A 25454-nucleotide genomic window follows, 5' to 3' on the forward strand; every position below is an offset into this window, starting at 1 on the left:
ATGTGTGTGCACACAGGTGCAGCAGGGGTGTTACCGAGGTGTGCGCACAGGTGTAGCTGGGATGTTCCCAGGCTGTGCGCACACAGGTGCAGCAGGGGTGTTACCGAGGTGTGCGCACAGGTGTAGCTGGGGTGTTACCAGGCTGTGCGCACACAGGTGCGGCGGAGCGCAGTCTGGCCCTGCCTGTACCTGCGGGCTGCCCACGGGGCTCCGCGCTCCCTCTGGCTGGGTTTCCCGCAGCAGCGCAGGTGACGGCTCCGCGCGGGGGACCGAGCGGCAGCACCAGCACCGGTGAGCGGCCGCCCAGCACACAGCGGGGAGGGCAGGCGGCTGCAGCAGCCTCCAGCGCCCCTAGCTCCGCCCTCAGGGCAGTCCCAGGTGCTCCCGCTCTTGGCCCGGGCTGGAGCCGCCGAGAGCCTCTGCTCAGCTCAGCTGCGCGCAGCCCCGGGGAGCCCTGCACGGCTCGGGCTGGAGCCTCCGCCACACCGGGTCCCTGTGCTCCTGCCCCCCTAGCCGCCCTCTGCAGCCGGCGCTGTCTCAGGCGGCACCCCCTGCGCCCAAGGTAAGAGCGATCGCGGCTGGCCGGGCTGCTCCAACTTTCCCCGGCCCCTCCGAAGCTTGGGGCGCCGGGCAGCAGGTGCCCGTGCTGGAGACTCCCATCCGCTCCTCTGGGCGCAGACCCGGGGCGAGACGAGGCTGGACTCCCCTTCCCCCAGGTAGCTCCCAGCCCTACAGGCAGCCTGGCATGGTCAGGCGGGCGCTGATTGCCCAGCTCCCAGCGGGCTCGGGCATGGCGTGGAGGTGCTGGGTGTATTTCAAACCTGGGGCACCGGCCCCTCCGAAACAACAACCCGCGAGACGCTTCCAAAGCTGCCATCGCCCCCAAGCAGAACTGCAGAGTGCGAAGCCCCCGGGGGCTGTCTGCTGCAGGAAGTGCTGGGACCCTGGAGAACTGCAGCCACCGCGCTGTTTGCTGAAACTGCCCCTTTTCTGAACTGAATGGCCAAAAAACCCCAGTGACTCCTGGCAGCCGCTGTGTTTATTGCCAACAGAGCTGAAAAGAAGAGTGTGGTTTAACTTCCAGAGTTCTTAAAGGATGTTACATAGTCTCCTTGCTCTCTCTTCCTAGGGGCTATTTTTCATTTAACACAGACCCTCTGTATTTCCCCTTCTTCAGGTACAATTATTATTTATGTCTGGTAGTGCCCACACTGTACTTGACTGCTTTTCTGTTAGGAAAGCACCTAAGATATTAGATGTATATGGAGACTGCCCCATTCCTATAAAAGAAGGTATTATCTTGATATGGTGAAAATGTACTACTACTAATGCAAATAACAAATACTAGAGTATAGCGTTTGAGCAGGATTTAGAGTAAAGTCTGAGTTATTTTATCAAAAGGAAAGGCAGTTTAGAAACCCGCTATCTGGTGCCAGGTCTCGGGATTGTGCAGCGTTACTCTGTGTGTGTGTGTTTGAGAGAGAGATGCACCATTTGGGGCTGAATGAAGGATGAATTAAAAGAGTGTCTGCTCTAACTCTAACTTTCCTTGCTTACTTGCCTTCTACTGTATACCTGATTTTCCCCCATTTTTAAATTAATTTGCTTAATTTGAAACAGTTATAAAGAGAGAATGGGGAAAGGAAGGAGAGAAAGGAAATCCAGGGGTGCCAATGTCACTACCTCGTGCTTCTGTTTTAATCCATGCTATAGCGATGTTGTGATGTGCATGGACAAACACTGAGATTTGGTACACCTGGATGATGTCCCTGTTATCAATCCCAATGTGCTACAGTGCTGATTGAAAGTAGGTTCCAGAAGGATTAACACCATACATTGTGTCAATGACACATTCTTTGGGCTGAGAATTTCTATGCCAAATTTAAAACCCAGGTGAGCATTTTTGAAGTTATAAATTGTAAACAAAGGGTAGTCTGGGAATAGTGTAACACAATACAATGTACTGAATTAAAAATAATTCTTTAAAGAGTCCATTGGGTCATGGTGACTGATGAATTGGGATAAATACAGCTAGGATGACTTGAAATTTTTTTTAATGATATTGCTTGATGAGTTCTGTATTTAGTCCTGTAGTCCTTACTGCAAGCAAAATTTCTATTGAGCTCAGAGGAAATTTTGCCTGATTAGGGACTGTGGGATTGGACTATCTGTAAAACTTACAGTATTAAGGGGAAAAACTCAAAAGTGATGTAGGAAAAAAAGTGTATTTATTTTAGCCTTCACTTTTTTCCCCCCCCATTTCAGAATACATTTTTTTTCATTTTGGAATATAATCTACTTTAGCTGCAAAAATTCTGCAACTTAAAAAAAATACATTTATTGGAAAGTCTGGAAACAAACAGTTAAGGGATCACTTAACCGCTTTCCCATTCAGCAATTTTTGTCATGCCACATGATTTTCTCTCTTGTCCAATCTTAACTCCCCTCCCTAACATTTTTAAAAAATGCAAAAGTGAAACACATCAAACTACTAAGAGATGTAAAATTATTTTTGCTGTTTGAGAGGAATAGCATTTCTCTCACTGTTGCACTAATAGAATTCATTATTACTTGCTACAAAACATATGTATGTCCACCATTACACAATACAGTTAAAATACAAACTTGTAAACTCTATACATGCTGTTGCAGATTAATGTGCATATAATCAGCACACTGTATAAAACAAAACACATCAATCATTCCATCATTCCAATTCTATTCATAAAAATATTCTTCTATTCTACGAACCGTTTGATCAAAAAATGTATGGCACTCTGCCGTGGCTAAATGCACTCTGAAACTATATTCCTTTCAAAATCTTTGCATTTAATATAGATACATAAAAATCAACAATAGGCATCCAGCAATATATTTCCGTTACTGAACCAAGCAAGGGAAGAAAGTTACGCTTGGATGGATGATAGAATGAAGAAGAATTTATAGATAGTGAGGAAGAGTATGGATCTCTTAATTGTTCATTTCCAGACAACTGAGTTTATAATGAGAAGCAACTTCAACTTTAACTATGGGGTGGCTACTGAAGCTTCACTTCATGATCTACCGGCCTACGCAAATGAACTGAGGAAACTACCAGTTTTCTTGTGCAGCTTCTGTCTCACTCGGTCCAGCTAATCACCTGTATTAGAGACATGCCCTTAATCAAAATGCAACAAACCCCCTATTTTTCAAGTTTTTTCATGCATGTTATCACGTGATGTCCAATGACAATATTATTATCCTGTAGGATCAAAGGCAATGTCACACTAAAATTAGAACAAATCTTCTGGTTCTCTTCTGGAGAAAATTTAAAAAATAAGGCCCAGTTCTGCAAGGTACTGAGCATGTCTTGGGAGGGCTACATATTCTCAAATCCACTGACTTCCATAAGAGTGGAGGAGGCTCAACCCCCTAGGCTCAGAGGCCTGATTCTGCATCCTATAATTCAATGGTAGTTTTGCCACTGGATTCCAATGGCGCAAGATCAGACCTATATACCTCTATGTGCAGGAAATTAAACAAGCCTTTCTCTTCTTTATAGTTATTGAGGCTCATTACCATGTAAGGTGCAGTATATGTATTTACCCTGACCTTGGACTAATCACTGTCTTTAAGAGGCTGTTATACCCGGGCAATTTATAATAATGATTTAAAGCAGATTAATGTAATTGGCAGGTAATCCAATTTTATAATCAAGTTTGTCTTGTAATCTTGACAAAGCTGTACTGCACTCTTTGCTTGAAAATGTATTGTACTAAATTGTGATGAAATGATGCCACATGGCGCTTTTAGTTCTTGGTAACATAGCCATAGTTCCTCCCCCTGCTTCCAAGGCATCCTTTCTTTTAGGCATCGTGGTCCTTGTAGAATACTACCTGTTAATATGCAGTGTACTGAGTAGCAGGGCAATTACCATTTTAGGTGGGATCTCATAACATTCAGGTCAATTGATTGTTCATGTTGTGAAGTAGGCTGTTGTGTTGTGGTTGTTGATCAGTTTTTCTTTAAATAGTTCAGGCTTAGAAATTATGGTATTAAATATTTTGGGACATTTCTCAATAAGAGCCAGTATTAAACTATAACCCTACCCTGTAAAAATGTATACTGTGGCCAGAGTCCCAGGGTACTCAGAGCATGTTTTCAGAAGCTTGCTTAATTCACTGTAATTGAGTTGAGTCGTCATCGCCCACTGTCAGGAAATATTTTATCTTTGGCATCAAGCAGTGAGACTTATTCATCCCTTATATTTGGGGGGGTATTATAATATATTTGGGGACTAATAAAATATGGGAGGTGTCAGGACTTCTATTCTCACTCTGGCTTGCTGTATGACGTTCAACAAGTCCTTTAATTTCTCTGTGCCCCAGTTTCCCAGTCTGTATAAAAGGGGAGTATAATTTTATTGTCCTTGCATGTTTGTGTTTAGTGCTGATCAGTCCATAGAGTAAGACACAGTCCCTACCCTGAGGCATTTTTAATCTCAGAAGACGAAACTAATTAACAGTTCACCTCAAAAGCACTGGGTTAGCATGTCATGGAGATTGATTTAGTTCTTGTTTTTAGCATTTAATACAGCATAGGATTTCAAATGCAGGTCAACAGAGATGGGCCTCTTGAAAAACATGCCTTTTGCTCAAGAGTAAAATTTTCAAAAGCACTCAAGTCCCATTGGCCTTTGTGAAAAGTTTAACTCCATGCCTTCTGGAAGTAGTATTTTAAGAGGATTCTCGTTCACTATATACACTGAACATCGTTCCGTACCCTCGAGTACAAACTGTTCAGTGTTAGAAACGGCCATTCTTCTAAACTGTTCCACCAAAGATTATTCCCTATCAGAAGGGCCAATGATCGCGCACGGGGTGAGAGTTTAATAGTGTTTCTTTGCAGCGCTTAGTGATAGGACATATTGTTTAAAAGCCTTTCAGGCTATCCTACAGGTCAGTTCAGTGATGAAGATCTCAGATTGTAGCAAAAGATGTTGGAACCCTTACTGTGTTAGAGAAGAGACACATTCTGCAAAAGTCCTGAGGGATGATCCTACAGGCCAACCTTTCAGTAATCAGATGGCCAAAAGTACCCCCTGATAATTCCAAATAAAAAAATAATCCCCCATTAGTCCATTCTTTGCAATTTTTGGGTTTTGTCTCTGCTTGAAACACATTTCTTAATGACTTTTTTATAAATTGTGTGATTTCTGTTATCATTGCTGATGGAAAATGTGATTAGCACATGTGACTGTATCGGACTGGGATACTGCAGCAAAAAAAAATAAAAAATCTCAAATAATACCCCACTGAAGAAAAGTTATTGCTATTCCAAATATACAAAAGATTCTTACAAAGGGATATTTGTGAAACTGACTCAAACAATAATAATAAAAAATCTGTTCAATAGCTGGATATTTCACAGTACAAACAAGTAAAATTCAACTCCAGGTATGATTTCTACCTTTGACGTGTCTGACAACAAGGACCATCCTCCTGCACTGCTGGCATGACAGCAATAGCTGAGGCTAGGAGCTGCCACACTAACATAGCTCCAGTCTAGATCCCCACCCCTGGGAAATTGCTGGGTAGGGAGGAGTCTACCCTTTTAAAGATACCCTCCACCCAAGGCTGGATTAAGGCATAGGCACTAAAAACCCCTGCCTAAGGCTCCTGTCACATGATGAGGACAGAATTTCAGTTTTCAGTGTGGTGTTGTGGGTTTTTTTATTTTTCCCTTTCAACTGAGTTTCTAGACCTCATGATTTTTGAAGAAAAACCCTCAAATGTGACCTGAGTATAACTGAACAGTGTGAACTGTCCTATACATCGGAACGGGGTATTAATCCCATGATGCACTGCTTTGGGAGGTACTGCCAATAGGGCTCTGGGACAGGAGGAGGAAAGTGCAGGAGGCCCTGCCCGCTCACCCAAGTAGACACAGTCTGACTGCTGGGGTAAGTACTGGGAGAATCCCCACTGCCATCCCCTGCCTCACTAGGTGGGGAAGGGGGCCCCTGCTGCTCCTTCTAGGGGAGAGAAAGGGGCCTCGTGGTGCTGACTGTATCTCTCTGGGATAGGTGGGGCCCTCCTGCCAGCACCACTACAAGTGGAGTTAGTCCCGCGTGGAGGGGGTCCATATCGTGTGCTTAGGGCTCTGGATTGCTTTATTCTGGCCCTGCTCCCACCTCACACCCACAAAGGAGCACAGCAGGCTGGCTTAGCCGCTTCCTCCCCACTGGTGGGAGCAACTTCAGGGAAGGGTTAAACGTCCATTGTAACGTAACTGCCTTATCCCAAAAGTCAGTGTGAGAATTCTCGGGGATAGAATACGTAGCGCTCATATAACACTTCATCTGTGGCAATCAAAGCCCTTCACAACAGATCCTAGGTAACGTTCCTATTGTACAGCTGGGAAACCGAGGCACCGAGCGTGCAAGTGACTCAGCCGAGGTCACACAGCAGGTTGTAGGCAGAGCTGATAAAACCCGGGTCTCCTGACTCCCATGCAATAATTGGAGCACACTGCTTCCTATTGCACATATTAAAGTTATTTCCCATAATCACAATCTCTCAGTGAAGTGGGGGTGCTGTCTTCTGTAATAACGCCAGTAAATGGTTTTTAAGCTTCCATTCTATGCCAGTAACTCTGATGTTTTACATTTTGAAGCTGTTCCACAGAACCTCCTTTTTCTCTAAAACAATAATTTAAGATTGGATTAATCTAATTTAGATTCCAAAGAGTCGGGTCAAGACTGAGGCTGAAAAAAAGGACAATCGCCATGTTATTTTGGAAATTGCTTTTAAAGAGATCTGAAAGAGGAAGAATTTTCCAGCAACACTTAGCTGTAGCAACTTTTGATGCAGTAAGGATGAGTAGACAGGGGAAGGAAGAGTCCGAAAACCCTTCCTTCTTCTAACTTCATGTCCAGGAATTGCAGGAGCAGCTAATATTTATCCCCTCTTGTTCTCTTTGATGGTTAATAAACATCTTGAGGAAAATGGGGGAATATGTATATAGGGAACAACTAAGTGTGATCTAGAGCCCCCATTATGCACAAAATTAGAACCTGTGTCTAGGTGAACTATCCTCATAAAAATATACAATTCGGTCATCAAATAGGTTAAAACAGCAGAAAATAAATTCTCCCTCTAATCATGTTATGGACTGGTATCCCTAAATGGATATCAACTGAATATCTGTATGAGAGTCCACAATTCAGCCTCTGCTCCTGTTTTATTTAAAGTCAATGGAAAATTTTCCATTAACTTCAATGAGAGCAGGTTCAGGCCCTTAAACAGCAGTGTTTTCCTAGTATAACTTGTCCATTTATTGCAGTTAATTTATTCTTATATAATAATTTCTTTGTTCATCTTTATCATATACATTGTAATCCTTTTGCTTCTACATCACAGGTTCAACAGTGTGACCAATCTTGATTCATACACTCACAGCAAAGCCTCCATCTGTCTCATGGATTATAGATCTAAATTGGTAACTATCATTTGCTTGCAGTAATTATTACCAATTATGTTAACAATTCATATGTTTTCTGCTTTTGCTAAGTCTCCCTTAAAGTACTATATCATTTGGGAAAATTTGCTTCAGGTTATGGCATTATTTTTATCATGAACTTAATTCTTTAGGTTACATACCTGTGCTGTAAAAATCCATTTTTGATTGAAATTTGCCATTCAGGATCTGACTAGGATTGAACTTTATTCCTGAGAATGAGTAATTTAAAAAAAGATTATTTTTCAGTTGCTCCAGTGCCTAAGACTTGAATTTATATAACTGAAAAATGACTTAAAAGTGAGGGTTTTTAAAAATAAATTACCATACCTAGTCCCATAACATGGATGAATTTTTGGATGATTGTGGGAAAACAAGTAGAGATATTTCACTTTTGAAATGTGATTACGGTACATGGGATTAACATTTCTCATGGATTTTTATTAGATTTGTAAATCCAGGAAAAGGAAGGAATCTCCTGGGTTATATAGTCCATTTCCTCCCCCACTCCCCAATTGCTTGACTACAAAATAATTTTAATAACTTCCTGTTGTAGCCACAGTAGCTTCTTGTATAGTCTTGTCTTGAATATCTCCAGAGAGGTCAGAAATGCAGCCTCCCTTGACAGTTTGCTCCATTGTCTACTTGAATTTAGAGGTGTTTTTTTTTCCTAGCATTCAATTTTCCTGCTTTAGTGTAAATTATTCTGGTTTGACAGTTGAATATAACCCTTTCCTTGTCATTATTTACAGGTAGCCAGAAGTCAAAATGGTAGGACTCTATTCATGCCCATGTTCCTTCCCTTGATAGCTGCTGCTAACTCTTTCTCCTTCCCATCATGGCTCCCTGTCCCTGGTGACAGCCATATTTCTTTTCGCCTCTTCTCTGTTGTCTCACTTTGAGCCCTAAGTGGCAACTAGGAGTAATTGGACAAAAGTATATATAAAGAAAGGAAATTTAGGCTAGAATAAAACAGGAACAGCTGGCTAATGGTGACAGATCTATTAGGCTGTAGAAAGTTTCTCAAGAAGAGGGGTGGAGGCTCCATTGCTTAGAACACTTAAAACTAGGCTGAACAAAGCACTAGAGAAAATACTGTTGTAAAATCTTTGCATGGCGTCAAGGGATGTATAAAATGCCCTAATATGTGTCTCTGATCTCTATCTTTTGAAATCTCCAGCCAGAATAAAAATGAAAATTATCTGGGTGATAAAAGGTGAAGCAGTTAATGTTGACATGAATTTGTCATTATGGTTCAGAGTCAATATCCCATAGAGAGATGGGGGCAATTCACACTTCTCAGATCCATTGTTTCTCATTGTCTGTTTTCACATTTAGAAGAACATCACTTTGTCAGTTTTCATTCAGACCATTTTACCCTACAAACGATTTTTTAAAACAGTCTTATATTATTACAGTATCTGTAAACTAATAGATCCTCCAGAGCAGTACGCTAGTAGGAGCTATTTGGAATTCTACTCCCATTAACCCATGTAAAGAAATTAACCACAGGTCCCCCCAGAAGTTGGCTTTTCTCTGTGTAGGAGATATTCTAAACCAGGCATTAGATTGGGTGAGCATGTGAGATACACAATACTGGCATTTTCCTGGTGCCCCAGTCAGTTTCTGCATTGCTGTTTGCTGTCTCACACGTGCTTTAGACAGCAATAGATATTTGAAAATAAACAAAAAAAATTGCTTTTTTGTTTATGTCCAGTACAACATTAATCCACATTATGAAAAGGTTCTAAATATCTATGTATGCCAAAGAACATGAGTTCAGAGCTATTGCTTTTGTGTGTGTGTGTGTGTGTGTGTGTGTGTGTAATATATGACTTTGTGAGGGACTAAATAATTTGGGAATTGAGAGAGAGAATCTTTCCTTTGTATCTTGATAGTTCAAATCTAATCTGGGTCAATAGTAACTGAAAGTTGTTACCATCTGATGGTGTGATGGCTGCCATCTTGGTGGACACTAGGGGTTGAACCAGGGATCTCTAGAGCTAAACACCCAGGCCTTTATAGATTGAACTGAAGAGCCAGCCGCTGAAGCTGGGCAGTAGCAGATTTGCATATTCTGTGGATCTGGTGCAGAGCAGGACACAACACACATGAAGCCTGACCAGTAGTGGGCTTAATGGCTCTGCGATGATCTATGTGAAATGTATATAGCTGTTTCAGTCCAATTCCCAGTGAATGGACATCCATGCTGGGAAAAACAGCACTATAGTTGGCATTGTTGCTGGCACTCTCAGTGGAGATGGCACGAACTAAATGGATCACAGAGACAAAACTACCCTCTGACCCTAGAGAGGATTAATGCACATTGGTAGGGTAGAGGTGAGGAAGCTGTCACTGCCACTGGATTTTCTGAACTTCTGATGTAGAAGATAGAGGATTTAATTCTCCAGAGATTTCCATTTGCAACTTTTCACTAGCACTAAGTTCACCTGGAAATTATTAGTGTGAACCACTATGGCAATTCCTATTCACTTACTGGGAATGAAGGCACTTGGCACTACATATGTTTTCTTAATGCCAGCTTCCATCCTAGTTGGGATTGAGTGTAATTTGTGCTGCAGCTGTCTGATGTGCTTTGTCATTGCGGATTCCCCTGTTGTGCTTGGAAGAAGTTACTATGGCATCTCACACCAATTAAGTGTACACAGCTTTTCATTTGACCCGTCATTCTGGGCATGGCCCAAAATATCTGAGTACTTTATTCACAGGAGAAATAACACTGAGTGATGGGCATTATACTAAAAATATCATGGCTCCACAATATAGTATCACACAATGTAAGGAGTAACCTTCACAATAATATGAGCAGATCATATCTTGAGAACGAAAGCACTTGCTCTTCCCATTGCCAATGCATTTCTCTAAAATAGGCTCTCCATGCTAATAATGCGTTTACCTGAACAGAAGTGGCTGGTTTGGGCAAACAGACCACACCTCTTGATTTCTTTATACAATATATTCAATGGCATATGACTTTCATCAACTTTGCTTCTCAGGCACAATGAGGGGGAGGGATAGCTCAGTGGTTTGAGCATTGGCCTGCTAAACCCAGGGTTGTGAGTTCAATCCTTGAGGGGGCCATTTGGGGAACTGGGGTAAAAATCTGGGGATAGGTCCTGCTTTGAGCAGGGGGTTGAACAAGATGATCTCCTGAGGTCCCTTCCAACCCTATGATTCTATGAAAATTACTACAAGGGTAAAGCCCATCTGTGTGGGAAACAGCTTTCTCAGGGGCTGCTCCTTGACTGTGGGACAAACTGCCAAAGGAACTAAGGATCAAGACAATCTTCACCACCTTCTACGCCAAGTTGAAGGCACATTCCTTCGACTTTGCCTTCTCTAAATATATAGCTGTGTGTGTGTGCATATAATTAAACGTTTATGTGAGAAGATCAGGTGTGTTTATGGAAAAATAGCCAGAATGCCCAGGGATTTTATAAAAGTGTTTCCTTTGGTGCAAAATGTAGCCCTCTGGTCAGTGTCTATGCCCAGTCCACAAAGGATGTGGATTTGTTACAGCCTCCAGCTACTGAGCTTGGATCTTTAGCTCAGCCCAGACTCATGCTTTTCCCTGGTATCAGCCAAGAGGTGGCCATCACACAAGAATGGACCAGGGCTGTGGCATCGGGTTCAGAAAATGGAGGAAAATTGTCAGAAAGGAAAATTATGTTTGTCTCTTACTAGCACCAGCTTCCAACTGTAATACTTCCTTTTTAAGCTTCTGGCCTCAAATTACAATGCTGTCTTTTTAAGGCTCCAGCCTATTTCTGGGGAGACCCAGGCTTTCCTCAGCTGCGGTTGTTCAGAAGGGTCCTTTGTCCCAGCAGCCCCCTTTCAGTCCTTGTACACAGAGCAAAACAAGAAATTGGACAGTGTAATCATAGGTGCTGGAACTGGGGGTGCGGCAGGCTTGAGGTGGTTTCCATTATATGCAGGGTTTACAGTTTGATTCAATGTCTCTCAGCACCCCCCCCCACTATAAAAATTGTTCCAGCAGCCCTGAATGTAATCTGCATGGCTCTTCAAGCAAAGTGCAGCCAAGGTTCCTCTCAGTGGTTGGTCCATCGGGCCCTGGCTCAGTTTCTTCATTGACAGGAACGAGAGGATTCTTTTTCCTTTCTCCTTTCCTCTGAGAGCTCCCAAACCATTTCCTCTTCCTGTCCAAGTAGCTGCTTTGCTGAATCCAGACAGATATTCTCTTGATCCAATTGGCAGGCAGAGTGGATTCTCTGGGGCAGGGCAGGTCTCCTCCTTGCTCTAGCATGGGGTATGTACACCTCATCAGTCAGTGGAGCTAATTCAGCCTTGCACCAGTGTAACCGAGATCAGAACCTGGCCTACTGTTTCTTTCAGTTGCCGATGGTCCTAACTTCTTGATGGACACATTTTTATCCTACTGGTTTTGATTCTAGCAATGGGAAGGAATTATCACTTATGCTGATTTATGTGGTGTTTTCCAACTGTGTCTTCTCTCATATCTCACCTACTGGACATAGAAATGCTTTTCTGTGCAGCCAGCATCTTATTTATCATTTGTTCAGCTGCTAAGTTTTTGTCCTCCTAAGCAAAATTCATCAGCAATTTTGGCACTTCCATCATGATTTTCCATGCAGCTCTTTGAAGGGCCATTTCCTCATCTGCTCATTTTCCTGGAAATTGGAATTATTGCAGCATCTCTTGGTCGGGAACATTCTACTTCCTTAAGCATCCGTAGGTTCTTGGAGGCCGGGAGGGGGAGGGGAGAGAGAGAGAGAGAGAGTCAGTTCTAGTCACACAGATCAGACAGCATGAGGCATGCTTATGTGATCCAGTGTTCTGCTTTCTCTGTTTGGGAGAGGTATGCTCCTGTCAGGCCCATGGGCTTCCTGAGATCATCATGCAGCTACAGAGCCACTACATTGGACCATTGGAAAAAGGAGATGGGTGCTCAGAACTCTTGAAATACCAGTAGGGGCCTGGGTGCAGGTACTCAGTACTTTCAAAAGCCAGGCAGCACAGGTCATTATTCATGTATTTAGTGTGATGAAGAGGCATTTAATTCCACCAACTCAACACTTTCTCCATATCCAGAGATTTGGCAATGACAGGATGGGCTGGCTTCTTCTCCATTAGCATCAGTTAGATTGCCAACTTTCACATGGTAAATAAGCACCCCGACTTTCACAAGAAGCCAAAAATCAAGCTAATCCCATTTCAAACCAGGCCAAAACAAGCTAATCCCTAAGAACCCCAACACTGTGACTAGATCCCCGCGTGTGCAGTCTGGGACTGTGGTGGGCCTGCTGCGCGCTCCTGACTCTTTTCCCCCTTGCCCCTGCTTGCCTGGAGCCGATCCCAAAAAGGGGGGGGGGAACAAGCTACAAGCCAAAAACTAGCTAACAAGCAACTCACAAGCCAATTAAGCCAAAACCAAGCCCAATTTCTGCATTTTTTCCCCCCACAGGTTTGACATGTCTGGTTAGGAGGCATCTTGGGTTATCTGCCTGAATATGTTGTGATTTTTGGTGTAAGTGACCATTTATCACTAAATCCAGGTTGCCTGGGTGGCAAGATAGAGTCTGGAGAGCCGAAGGGGAGTGTCTGTGACTCTATGGTAAAACTGATAATGCAGCCAAGAAGTTCACATTTGTTACTGGGTTGGTGAAATCTAATTATAGAATCTAGCACCAATTTGGGGTATCTGCCCTGTTTTTTGACAGTCTGCACTGAGGTATAGGCACTCTCAGTCATGAGCCACTCCTGATAGTGGACACCACTGAGTCTCCATGTAACCAGGATCAAGTCCTCTAATCTCTCTGTACTCCTGTGCTTCATTCAGAAATGGAAGGAGATATAATACTTACCTTCCTAACATGGTATTCTGAGGGTATGTCTACACTACCAGATTAGTTCGATATAAGTTAATTCGAATTTGTAGAATCGACCTTACAAAGTTGAATTTGTGTGTCCACACTAAGGACACTAATTCGACTTTGTGAGTCCACACTAATGGGGCAAGCGTCGAAATTGGAAGTGGTGCACTGTGGGAAGCTATCCCACAGTTCCCGCACTCCCCGCTGCCCATTGGAATTCTGGGATTTCCCCCCAATGCATGCTGGGGGGAAACTGTGTCGAGGGTGGTCTTGGGTAACTGTCAGCATTCAACCGTCACTCCCGCCGGCAGGAAATCAGTTCGCACACTTTTCCTGTTAGTGACAGCGCGGACACCACAGCACTCCACTGCACTGTGATCATGGAGCCCGCTGTGATCATTGCTGCACTTATGGCCGTTGTCAACTCCTCGCACCTTATCGTCCACCTCTTCAACAGTCAGATGCTGAGAAATCGGGCGAGGAGGCTCCGGCAGCGCGGTGAGGACATGAAGTCTCAGAGTGCACAGACCTCTCAGAGTGCACAGACCTCTCAGAAAGCAGGGTACGCCGCGCCGTGGAGATCATGGTGGCAATGGGTCATGTTCATGCTATGGGATGGCGATTCTGGGCCCAGGAAACAAGCACGGACTGGTGGGACCGCATAGTGCTGCAGGTCTGGGATGAATCACAGTGGCTGCGAAACTTCAGGATGAGTAAGGGCACTTTCCTTGAACTCTGTGACTTGCTGGCCCCTGCCCTGAAGCGCAAGGACACCCGCATGCGAGCAGCCCTGACTGTGCAGAAGCGAGTGGCCATAGCCCTCTGGAAACTTGCCACGCCAGACAGCTACCGGTCAGTAGCGAACCACTTTGGCGTGGGCAAATCTACCGTGGGGCTTGCTGTGATGCAAGTAGCCCACGCAATCGTTGAGCTCCTGCTCTCGAAGGTAGTGGCCCTGGGAAACGTCCAGGTCGTCATAGATGGCTTCGCCGCTATGGGATTCCCAAACTGCGGTGGGGCTATAGATGGGACTCACATCCCTATCTTGGGACCAGCCCACCAGCCCAGCCAGTATATTAACCGAAAGGGCTACTTTTCAATGGTGCTGCAACCGCTGGTGGACCATAGGGGACGCTTTACCAACATCAACGTCGGGTGGCCGGGCAAGGTTCATGACGCGCGTGTTTTCAGGAACTCTGGTCTCTTTAGACGCCTGCAGGAAGGTAGTTTCTTCCCAGACCACAAAATAAGTGTTGGGGATGTGGAGATGCCTATAGTGATCCTCGGGGACCCAGCCTACCCGCAAATGCCCTGGCTCATGAAGCCCTATATAGGTGCCTTGAACAGCGACAAGGAACTCTTCAACTACCGGCTGAGCAAGTGCAGAATGGTGGTGGAGTGTGCTTTCGGACGTCTCAAGGGGAGATGGCGAAGCTTACTGACTCGCTCGGATCTCAGCGAAACCAATATCCCCATTGTTATTGCTGCTTGCTGTGTGCTCCACAATCTCTGTGAGAGCAAGGGGGAGACCTCTATGGCGGGATGGGAGGTTGAGGCAAATCGCCTGGCTGCTGATTACGCTCAGCCAGACACCCGTGCAATTAGAAGAGCCCAGAGGGAAGCGCTGTGCATCCGGGAGGCTTTTCCTCAGGTTGCAGGGTAACCTGTGACTGTTCAGGTTCTTTACAGAGAAGCTGAACCTGCCCCTCTTTCAGTTACTGTTGAGTTTTTTTTGCGGTTACAGAGCCCGTTCACCACGTTTCTCCCCTTCCAACACACGTTTAAAAATAAAGTTAATGGAATATTGTTAATTAACAACATTTTTCTTTACTAATGAATTTGCGTTAAAGGGTTGAAACAGGGATGCAGACTGTGGTGGGTAGGGTGTGCAGTGATGTACAGACCGCTTCTACACTCGAGGAATGACAGGCTCCTGCTCCTAGAGCGGTCTGCACTGCCGGACTGGTTGTTTCAACTAAGCCTGCCATCCCTCCGTTTCAGGACTCTGTGTGCGGGGGCTATGTGGCCTTGTGGCGGGGGAGGACTGGGGGGAGGACGTTTACAGGTGGGTGTGAAGGAAGGGGTGAGGGGTGCAGGCTCTGGGCTGGGGGTGGGGGCGTAGGAATGGGTGAGGGATGTGTGGGAAGGGGGAGGAGGTGTAGGGGGATGAGGGCTCTGGCTGGGGCTGAGGGTTTGGGGCATTGGAGAGGCTCAGGGCTATGGTGGAAGGGCAGGGTAAGGGCAGCCTGCCTTGCCATTTGTGTATGGCAGGCGCTAGGACCCTGGGGCACCAGACAGCATTTCTGCGGGGAGCCGCTCTACTGTCAGGCAGGTACGCAGCGCGGCGGGGTGGGGGGAGACCCGTGGGGGCCAGGGCCCGATCCAGGCAGGGCCGGGGGAGAGACCCAGCTCCAAATATAGCTGGAGCAGGGCACCTGCCGCCTATGCACAGAACATGAAAAACACCTCCCAGACTGACCAGGGTGCCTAGTGACTGCACTATGTGTGTGTGACCTGCTGTAGATCCTGCCCCCGTGTCTGTACCCAGGTAATGGTGACCGTCCTATGCAATTACCAAACCCCTCCCCCCCCTTCACACAAAGTCTTCTGTAAAGAAACATGACGGAAACAGTAATGAATAGCAAACTATTTTTAATAATCAACTACACAGTGAGGGGATGAAACTGGGATTTGGGCTTGGGTGATCCAGGAAGGGAAGGACTTCTCAAAATTTAGCGAATGAGAGCTTTTTGGTACTTGAGCACTCTGCTGGGGTGGAGTGACAGTTTTCACGGCCCCTGGCGCACCTCCTTCTTGTTATTTTGGGTGAGATACAGTCCAGGGGGGCTCTGTCCTCCTGCCTGTGGTCCTGCAGAACATCCACAAGGCGCCTGAGCGTGTCCGTTTGCTCCCTCATTAGTCCAAGCAGCGTTTGAGTCGCTTGCTGGTCCTCCAGACGCCATCTGTCCTCCCGTTCGCTGTGTGAGTGCTGCTGCTGAGAGAGGTTCTCCCTCCACTGGCTCTGCTGGGCCACCTCGGCTCGGGAGCAGCCCATAAGTTCAGCGATCATCTCGTCCCGTGTCTTTTTCTTGCACCGCCTAATCTGCACCAGCCTCTGTGAGGGGCATGCTGGAGCAGGTCGGGATACAGTTGCAGCTGTGTGATGGGGAAAAAGGGATTGACTTCCTTATAAAGATACATTTTTGCAAAGAAGAAACATAGTCTAGTCAGTCTCTGTGAACAAGACCATGCACAGCACTCACTAAGGGAAAGTTCGAATTTTCGGAATTTGCTTTCATTGCCTGGGGGATTGCACTGCAGATCAGACAAGCGGGGCAGGACAGCAGAATCCGTGGAGCAGCCAGGCATGGTAAGCCAAAAACTTTTGGCTGCTTAAAAGTCAATATATACCACTGTCCTCTTGCTACAGGCAATCCTGAAAGCATAAACTCTGCCCCTGTTGCACCCCCTCGCGTCTGTTCCCTGGGAAAGATCCCTGTATGCTGCCACTCTGCAGCCTCCACCACGTGGCTGTAAAGTGATGCTCATTGTTATGCAAAGGAACAGTGAAGCACTCCCAATACTAATAGTACACAAATTACTGTAATTAAATGCAGGAGTCTCCGAGCGAGATCACCCTGAGGAGGGTCACTGAGGCAGATAGAGAGCGCATGCTGCGTGAAAGCCAGCACAAACCAGGGGCCTATGCTGCCATGCTCGTGGAGGCAATGCTCCTGGAGTACCTGATGATAGCCTGGCGTGGAAAAGTGTGTTACCACGGAGCACCCAATAAGGCAGCTCTCCCCAGGAACCTCATGCGGAGGCTTTTCGATTACCTGCAGGAGAGCTGCTCGGAAATCTCCCAAGAGGATTTCTGTTCTATCCCCATATATACTGACCTTCTTTTCAACTAGTAACTATTCCTGCTTCATTAAAAATAAATGTTAACATGTTTAAAGCACTTACCGACTGATCCTTCCCCTGATTCAGGGTCCGGGGTAATGGCTGGGGAGGGTTGGTAGGGGATCTCAGTGAGGGTGATGAAGAGATCCTGGCTGTCTGGAAAATCAGCGTTGTAAGCGCTGTCGATTGCCCCCCCATCCTCATCTCCTTCCTCATCTTCCCCGTCCGCGAACATCGCCAAGGAACTGGCCGTCGACACTATCCCATCGTCGGAGTCCACGCACACTGGTGGGGCAGTGGTGGCAGACCCACTGATAATGGCATGCAGTGCCTCGTAGAACCGGCATGTCTGGGGCTGGGCTCCGGAGTGTCCGTTTGCCGCTCTGATTTTTTGGTAGCCTTGTCTCAGCTCCTTGACTTTCATGTGGCACTGCATTGCATCCCGGCTGTATCCTCTGAGTGCCATGGCTTTGGAGACCTTCTCATAGGTCTTTGCATTCCGTTTGTTGGAGCGCAGCTCCGAAAGCACAGACTCATCGCCCCACACAGCAATGAGATCCAAGACTTCCTGGTCAGTCCATGCTGGTGCCCTCTTTCTAGTCTGAGATTCCCTGGACTCCTCTGCTGGAGAGCTCTGCATCGTTGCCAGTGCTGCTGAGCTCACCACGACGTCCACACTGGAAATGAGATTCAAACTGGCCAGACAGGAAAAGGAATTCAAATTTTCCCGGGGCATTTCCTGTGTGGCTGGTCAGAGCATCCGAGCTCGGACTGCTGTCCAGAGCATCAACAGAGTGGTGCACTGTGGGATAGCTCCCGGAGCTACTAAGGTCGATTTGCATCCACACCTAGCCTAATTCGACATAGCTATGTCGAATTTAGCGCTACTCCCCTCGTCGGCGAGGAGTACAGAATTCGAACTAAAGAGCCCTCTAGGTCGAACTAATTAGCTTCCTGGTGTGGACAGGTGCACGGTTAAGTCAAATTAACGCTGCTAAATTCGAATTAAAGTCCTAGTGTGGACCAGGCCTTTGACTTAATATTTATATATAGTCTTATAACTAAATTGCAGACATGCTTTCTGGTGACCCAGAACAACTCACTCAGTGATATTCACATTGGCTTAGTGTAATTAATAACCAAAAAGTTTACTATAGATGTTCTACACAACTGACAAATTCCCTCATTTACATGTCAGGTGAGAATGTATAAGCCAGGTGAACACGTGGAAAAAGCAACATGCAGTGCCTACTTAGGTTGCAATTAACAGACGACCGCTCTAATCAGTGCATGGGATGAAGGTAGAATGCAGGCATGGAGAAATTGACAAATATAGCTACACACACCAGGAGCTGAATGAGTTTTGCCTTTACTATTATATGCCGTATGTAATCTTGAGTGATGTTGATTTTATGATCTAGCCGGTTTCTTTTACAAACACTCATCTCTGTATGGTGTATGAACATTGTGCTTTCAATATGTCAGTATGGATAGACAAGTACCTTTGCACAGTTGAGAGTTATTGTTCAAGGAACCAACACTAAAGGGGGTCCATCATGCCTCAACGTATTTTCAGAAGTAACTAGTATTTTAATACTTTTTAAATGCGGGTCCTGATCATAATAGGCAACTTCAATGATCATTAGTCATGTGACTGTTCTGTGTTAAGCTATCCTTAAATCCTGTTATCCTTATTCAGTCTAAATTGCTATTTACTTCAATATGGTTTGGTTTAGGACTGCAGGATTTAGCCCAGCTCATGACTAATGTGTATGAAACCTGGTAAACAAAGGCTTGGACTTAAACTTCTGCAATGGTTAGATTCTGATTTCATTTACACATGCTTTGAAATGTCAGAGTTACTCCAGGTGTCCACCAACTGGGGTAACATGAGATTAAAATGTAGTCCATTGTTTCTACAGGTTTCATTATGAGCTCTGCTTTTTCAGGATTTAATATTGTACTGTTTCAAATATTAAGTTACGAGATCAGATGCATTTTTTTAAATTGCAAACATTATTTAAATCTGAGTTCTTGAGCAGCAATTTAAAAAAAAAAAACTTGTGGTTTCAGATGCTCTTCTACCATGCTTTGAGCCAAACATGGTTTATTTAAAAAAAAAAAAAAAAGGGGGGGGACAACCAAAAAACATCAGATGGAGTCCATCCTCCTGAATATGGATTATATCTTTATCTGATTTTACAATTTAGAAAATAGCATATTTAATGGCACTGTAAAGGGAAGGAAGATGTGACATTTGGAGTCATCCTTGAGAAAAGTGTGTATGTATGTGCATGGGTGAGGTATTACCATATAGATAGGTTTTTCTAAGGAGGGGAGTAAATGTTGTTGTTTCCACTATATCTGTTTGATATTCGTGGTCTGACGGATGGTATCGCATAGTAGCACTTTGGGGAAAGTAGATCAAGCTGGTGCATCTGTGTGTGTTCCCCTATGATAGCTGTCTGCAGTTCATACTTCTCATTGCTTCTGCCTTCTACAGTAAAAGTGAAATTCCCCCTTGTGCTAAGGGCCAGCATGAGGCCTACACACCAGCTAAGCTGCACTTAAGTGCCAGTCTGGTTTACAGTTTATTCTTCAGGGAAACATGATAGTTGAAGCAAACAGGAACAGGCTTTGCAAAAGGGATTTCTAAAAACAATTAGCAGAAGGGATATACATATCTACGTCAAAGCAATAAAACACCTCATCACAGGGTGGCTAGCCCCTTTGAGGGAAGATTGAGTCAGCCTCACAGTTAATGAGATGCTTCCCGGCCTGAAGAGATGGAACTGAGGAGGGTCAGGTAATAGCTTAATGCAGTGATCCTCAAACTTTTCACATCGTGCCCCCCTGTCCACCTCCCGCCCCTGGGAGCTATGGTCAGGAGCAGGGGGTGGACAGGGGTAAGGGGACTGGGTCTGGAGCTGCAGCCGGACGGGAGCTAGGGGCCGAGAGCAGAGCTGCAGGTCTGGGGCTGGCAGTGGAGCTGTGGCTGGATTGGGGATAGCAGCCGGAGCCGCAACTGGGCGTGGACCTGCAGCCAGGCTGGGAGCCAGGGGCTGAGTCCAGGGATGCAGGTGGGGGCAGGGCATGGCTGGGTGGTGCTTCCTCCCCACTTCCTGTGGGGGCTCGCCCAGACCCTGCTGTGCCACCCGGAACATTCCTCTGTGCCCCCTTAGGGGGGAAAATTCCACAGTTTGGGGACCATTGGCTTAATGGACACCCAGGCCTTATACAAGGGCTGAGAGAGCTCCATTTGAGGAATGGAGCCACACAGAGTGGGCAGGTTCCTGTGGAAGGCCAGGTACTCCAGGGGAACCAGCTTTGAGGCCCAGTGCTCTATACCAGAGCCAGGAAGGACACAAGGAGCAGAGTCCAGGAGGGACCAGACCGGGGGATGAATGCTCTGTCTCAGAGCTAGAAAGACTCTCAAAGGTAGCCCAGAAAATGGCTGGGAACAGGGCCCAGAGGGCAGACTGAATAGAAGCCCCAAAGAGCAGAAAAACCTTTTTTTGTTGGGACTTCTTAGTTGGACTTCTGCAACCCCAGAAGGGGTTAAGTTTTGTTTGTGACTTGGCCAGAGGGCTAAACCACATCTCCTGCATGAACTGGGTGTGTGGAGAACTGAGGAGACCCATCTTGGGGAAGGAAACTGAGGCAGGGAGCACCAGGAGTGCCACAGTTGGCCAGCAATGGTGATTATGTTGCAGCCATGCTCTGATACTCATACACCATTCCCTGCCTGAGATTCCTCACCACTCCTGTGTGTTCTTTGGGATTTGGGAAATGGCACAACAACAAATGGCTATAAACTGGCTATGAAGCAATTTAAGCTGGCAATTAGAAACCTTCTTCTAAACTCTAGAGGAGTGAAGTTCTGCAACAGCCTTCCAATAGGGCAAACAACCTATCTAGTTTTAAGATGGAGCTTGATAAGTTTCTGGATGGGATTAGAGGGCAGGAGTCCCTGCGATATCTGGGGCCTGGACTCAGTGATCCAGAAGGCCTCTTTCAGTCCTGTGTCCTCAGTTCCTATGATTTAATCAAAGTCCTCTAAGGCAATCTTTCTCAATGACCAGCCCGTGGACAGGCACTGGTCCCTGAGATTTCCCTGACACAGTTTAGGAAGACAGCAAGCTGGTCACTAGTATCAAAAAGGTTGAGAAACACTGCTCTGAGGTGGTAGGATTCTCTCCCGCCCCCACATACCCTCTGTAACTCTTGGCTTCTTCTCTGGACCATGGAGTACCGTCTCTTTGACCTTTTCAGTCAGTGTTTACAGTGATCTGAAAAGAGTGGGGAGCCTTTAATCACCCCCACATCTGCAAGTCTCCCTGCCCAAGAATTAAACCTGTCCACCACGCCCAAATCAATCCTCCCCCCACCGTCAATTTGGCTCTCATTTGCCCTATCCTCACTTCAGCTGCTCCTTGGGGTTCTACGTCTCCTCTCCCAGGCCAGATGGGGCTGGAGCAGAGTGCCCTCTCCTCCTTTCTGGGCCAGGTATTGCAGGGAGGGAGAGGGGAGAAGTTGTGCCATTGTTTGCATTAGGGGTATGGGAGAGGGACCAGAGCTGGCAGGCGCTGCTAGTCTCTTTTCTTCTCTCTCCTCCTCTCAGAGAGTCTACGAAAAAAAAAAAACAAGATCAGCTTCAGATAACGTGAATACGCGAATGAGTGAAATATCTCAGTATTATATCTCTATCCACTCCATCCGCCTCGAGATCGATGTCGGCTCTCTCCCGCGCGCGCGCGCCGCGCCCGCCGAGCGGTGGGAGTTTCGATCGAAGCGATGCGCGCGTCGATCGATATATATCAGATGAGAGAGATGCGGATATATATCGAAAAAATCGATCGCTACCCGCCGATACGGCGGGTAGTGTAGACGTAGCCAGAGAGTCTCTTATGAGAATGGTATCAGATTACTTGGGGGATGGGGGAATTGAGAGAGAGGGCTGTCTGCTTCCTGCATTAGCCCTACTTTACCACCTCCTGGAGAAGAGCCACCACCAATCAGAGGGGAGCTCCCTCCACCCCCACCAAAGCAGAGCTAAAAATGTATACTCAGTGACCCAGCTGGCTATTCAGAAATTTAATTTTGCTATCCCTGAAACCCATTGTGACCAGGTGCACTTTAAGCACTGCTTCCAGTCAATATTTTCCACTGCATGCATCCGATGAAGTGGGCTGTAGCCCACGAAAGCTTATGCTCAAATGAATGTGTTAGTCTCTTAGGGTGCCACAAGTTCTTTTCGTGGATACAGACTAACACGGCTGCTACTCTGAAACCTTCCAGTCAGTGTCTTTCTGCTCTCTAAAATGGCCAGGGACAATACCTTCTTCTTACAACATTCAGACAGTCCCCTCTGTCAGGTGACCCTCTTTTTTTCTGAGTGGTAGCTAGCTTATTGACATAGGGTGCCTCCATTTGAAGAGAAAACCATCAAGGTTTAATGACCCCACCCCCATACATATAGAGTCCATAATACCAAACAGAATGTGTAAGTTGTACAAAGATAGATTTCCCGAACTGTCATGGGGGGGGGGGGGGCAGTTCAAGCAAGAAAATTGAACTTGAAAGAGTTTTTGAAACTTTGTGACCCCCTGACACTGCTGTGACTTTTAACTCCTTGTGATTGCTGTGGTTCAGCTCACTGATCTTGCGTGCTGCAAAATCTCTGTACAACCCATCTAGAGTTGCTCTTCTGTGAAAACAGCAGAATGTTCTTTCCAAGAATCACTCACTTTTTATCTTTTTTTAAACTGCTTCAATTGAAAGCTATAGTGGCCAGTCACATTCTGTAATTGCTTTTTTAACAGAGATTTGAAAGTAGCATTTGTAGCTGTTTCCCCTCTTGATTATAGCAATCTGTGGGTCCAGGGATAGCAGCAGTACTTCATTTTAAAAACCATGTTGGATTTGGTGAATGGATTCCACAAAGGTGGTGATGTACAGGAAAGACTGATTCAGATTTAATCAGTGGGTCACTTGTCTATTGAAGTCTAACTGTAATTCTAGAAATGACCGGGCTTTAAGTGATGATGGTGATGAATCTGGTGCGTATGGGTGAATAAATAAAATATATTACCTCTCCCACCTGTCTCTCTCTGGGTGAATATGAAATGAAGAAAATGAGCTCCTTCCCATCAGCACATGTTCCCATTAGAACTGGGATATGTGTATAAAGAAGAGTAAGCACTTTTAAATGTGAAGCCTCTGACTTTCTTCCATCATGGGGATAGTACACAGTGATTAAGACAGAGAAATTGGCGGGTCGTCTTAGCTGTATAATAAATGACTAGATTTCCAATATCAGAAATTGGGGCTATGCATGTGTATGTGTGAGAGTGAGCAGCCAGTTTGAAGCTTTGCTTTAAAATTCCTCCTTGGATCCAAAAGTCCTCAATAAAAGAATATTTTCCTGTTATGCTGGTGAGAAGAAAATTCATACTGTATCTTGTTGGTGAGTTTGCAAAGGATCTTAGCCTCATTTAATATTAAAATAAAAGTATATATAATGTGACAGAATCTCAGCATCGCCTAGGGTAATTGTGCAGCGATGTTACTGAGTGTTTAACTGTTGCTTTAGGTGCTCTTGAATAAACTGTACACATTGTATAGTCTGTAAAACAGGTAGGCCGTAATTAAACTGGTGCAAACCCTTGCATGGACACTTACTTTGGTTTAAACTAGGCTTATTTTGGTTTTCCTAATTCCATAAGAAATTGATAAAATCCTGGTTTAAATGGATGGGTTTGTGTACCAGTTTAATGAGATTGGTTTTAAATGGATTTTAGTAAAACTGGTGCAATTCTGTATGTAGATGAGGCCTTAGATCAAGTACTGGACAGGATTCCTCTGCCTCATAGTGCTCAGCCTACCTGGGCCCAAATGTGGGGAGCAGTGTGTGACACAGTTCGGAAAGAGTGGGAACACAACCTTCTTCAAGCAGGAAGGCAAGATGCCAAGGGATTTGCTCCATGAGAGTAAACAGACCTTTCTGTCACTTCAGTGCAATGATTCTTTATTTGTGGTGTCAATAACTTTCCACAATAAATGTGAGGGGACACCAAAGGTGAATAGAAAGTAGGGAACTGTGGGACTAAAGTGAGTGACTTTTCTCTTGAAATGTGGGATGTTTGAAAGAGAGGCCATGACTCTAGTCCAACCACTGGAATCAAAGGGACTTAAGGAATCAGGGGTAACTGGATTTAATTTAATGCCGCGTAATAGACAGGAGGTCAGAACAAATATCTAATGGCCCCTTCTGGCCTTAAGCTCCCTGTACCAGTCTTGGCTCTCTCCTTCCCTCCCTCTGCTAGGCACCAGGCTATAATGGGTTTTAGGGGAGTTGAGTCTTGAGGGTAGGGAGAGTTTAGTGCACTACACCTAGCTCCTGTCACTGCCTCCTTTACTTGGCAGCAGGCTCCCTTTAGCAGTGGATAAACAGAGTAATAGAAGGGGAAGGCAGCATGATAGTGACCATTGGATACCCTGTGACAGGTTTAAAAAAAAAAAAAACACACCCTCCCGGGGGTCTCACTCCCAAAGACAATTTGTGCTTTCTACTATGTGCTCAGGAATACAATGGGATAGAATAACTTTCTGGGATGAGTGGGGAGTTCTCTGTAGGCCATTTAGACCTTGACCTCTGATCCTGCCAACAAGAAGAGGGATGTTAGAAGATGGCTGCCTCCACTCAGAACTGCACATAAACCACTGAACAGTCATCGACTGCCAGTCACTGTTGCCCCAGGCTAGATTTGAACCAGTGGTCTAGAAATAAAATACTCCATGTATCTGTCACAGGGAAAACTACTTCAGGCCCTGTGGCCTCTCCTCTCCGTGACAAACATCATCCATAAATGAACATATTCCCCTACCAGGATACAAACGGCAGGGACATAGACAACTTTTTTATTCAGGAAGTGGTGGCTGTAATCAGGGCCAGCTCCAGGCACCAGCCGACCAAGCACGTGTAAGGGTGGCCAATCCTGAGGTAGGGGGTGGGGGCGCTCAGGGTGGGTTTTTTTGGTTCAGCAGGGCGTCGCTCGAGGTTTTTTGTTTCAGCTGGGCGGTGCTCGGGGGTGTGTGTGTTGTTTTTCTTTCGGCGGGGCGAGGTGGCGCTGGGGGGCATGTTTTGGCAGTGAGGCACATCGGGGGGTGTTTCGGCAGGGC

At 45.7% G+C, this 25454-nt stretch overlaps 1 protein-coding gene across 5 annotated transcripts in view; it reads left to right on the top strand.

The window, feature by feature from the left end:
- Window positions 1-244: 244 nt before the first annotated feature.
- The window catches only part of RAB3B (RAB3B, member RAS oncogene family), a 131041-nt gene continuing 105831 nt past the window's right edge, over window positions 245-25454 (top strand). The window contains exons 1-3 of one of the 5 annotated variants that reach the window (XM_039484586.1): window positions 317-562; window positions 1714-1893; window positions 7401-7479. In XM_039484586.1, coding sequence (XP_039340520.1) covers window positions 1874-1893; window positions 7401-7479 — 99 coding nt within the window. In that variant the 5' untranslated portion in view covers window positions 317-562; window positions 1714-1873. Of the gene's footprint in view, window positions 292-316; window positions 563-1713; window positions 1894-5740; window positions 5942-7400; window positions 7480-25454 lie in introns of those variants that run through there. The other 4 variants (XM_039484590.1, XM_039484588.1, XM_039484589.1 and 1 more) reach the window with 4 other exon arrangements.

Source organism: Mauremys reevesii, linkage group 8, assembly GCF_016161935.1.
Source record: "Mauremys reevesii isolate NIE-2019 linkage group 8, ASM1616193v1, whole genome shotgun sequence".
Taxonomy (NCBI): Eukaryota; Metazoa; Chordata; order Testudines; family Geoemydidae; genus Mauremys; species Mauremys reevesii.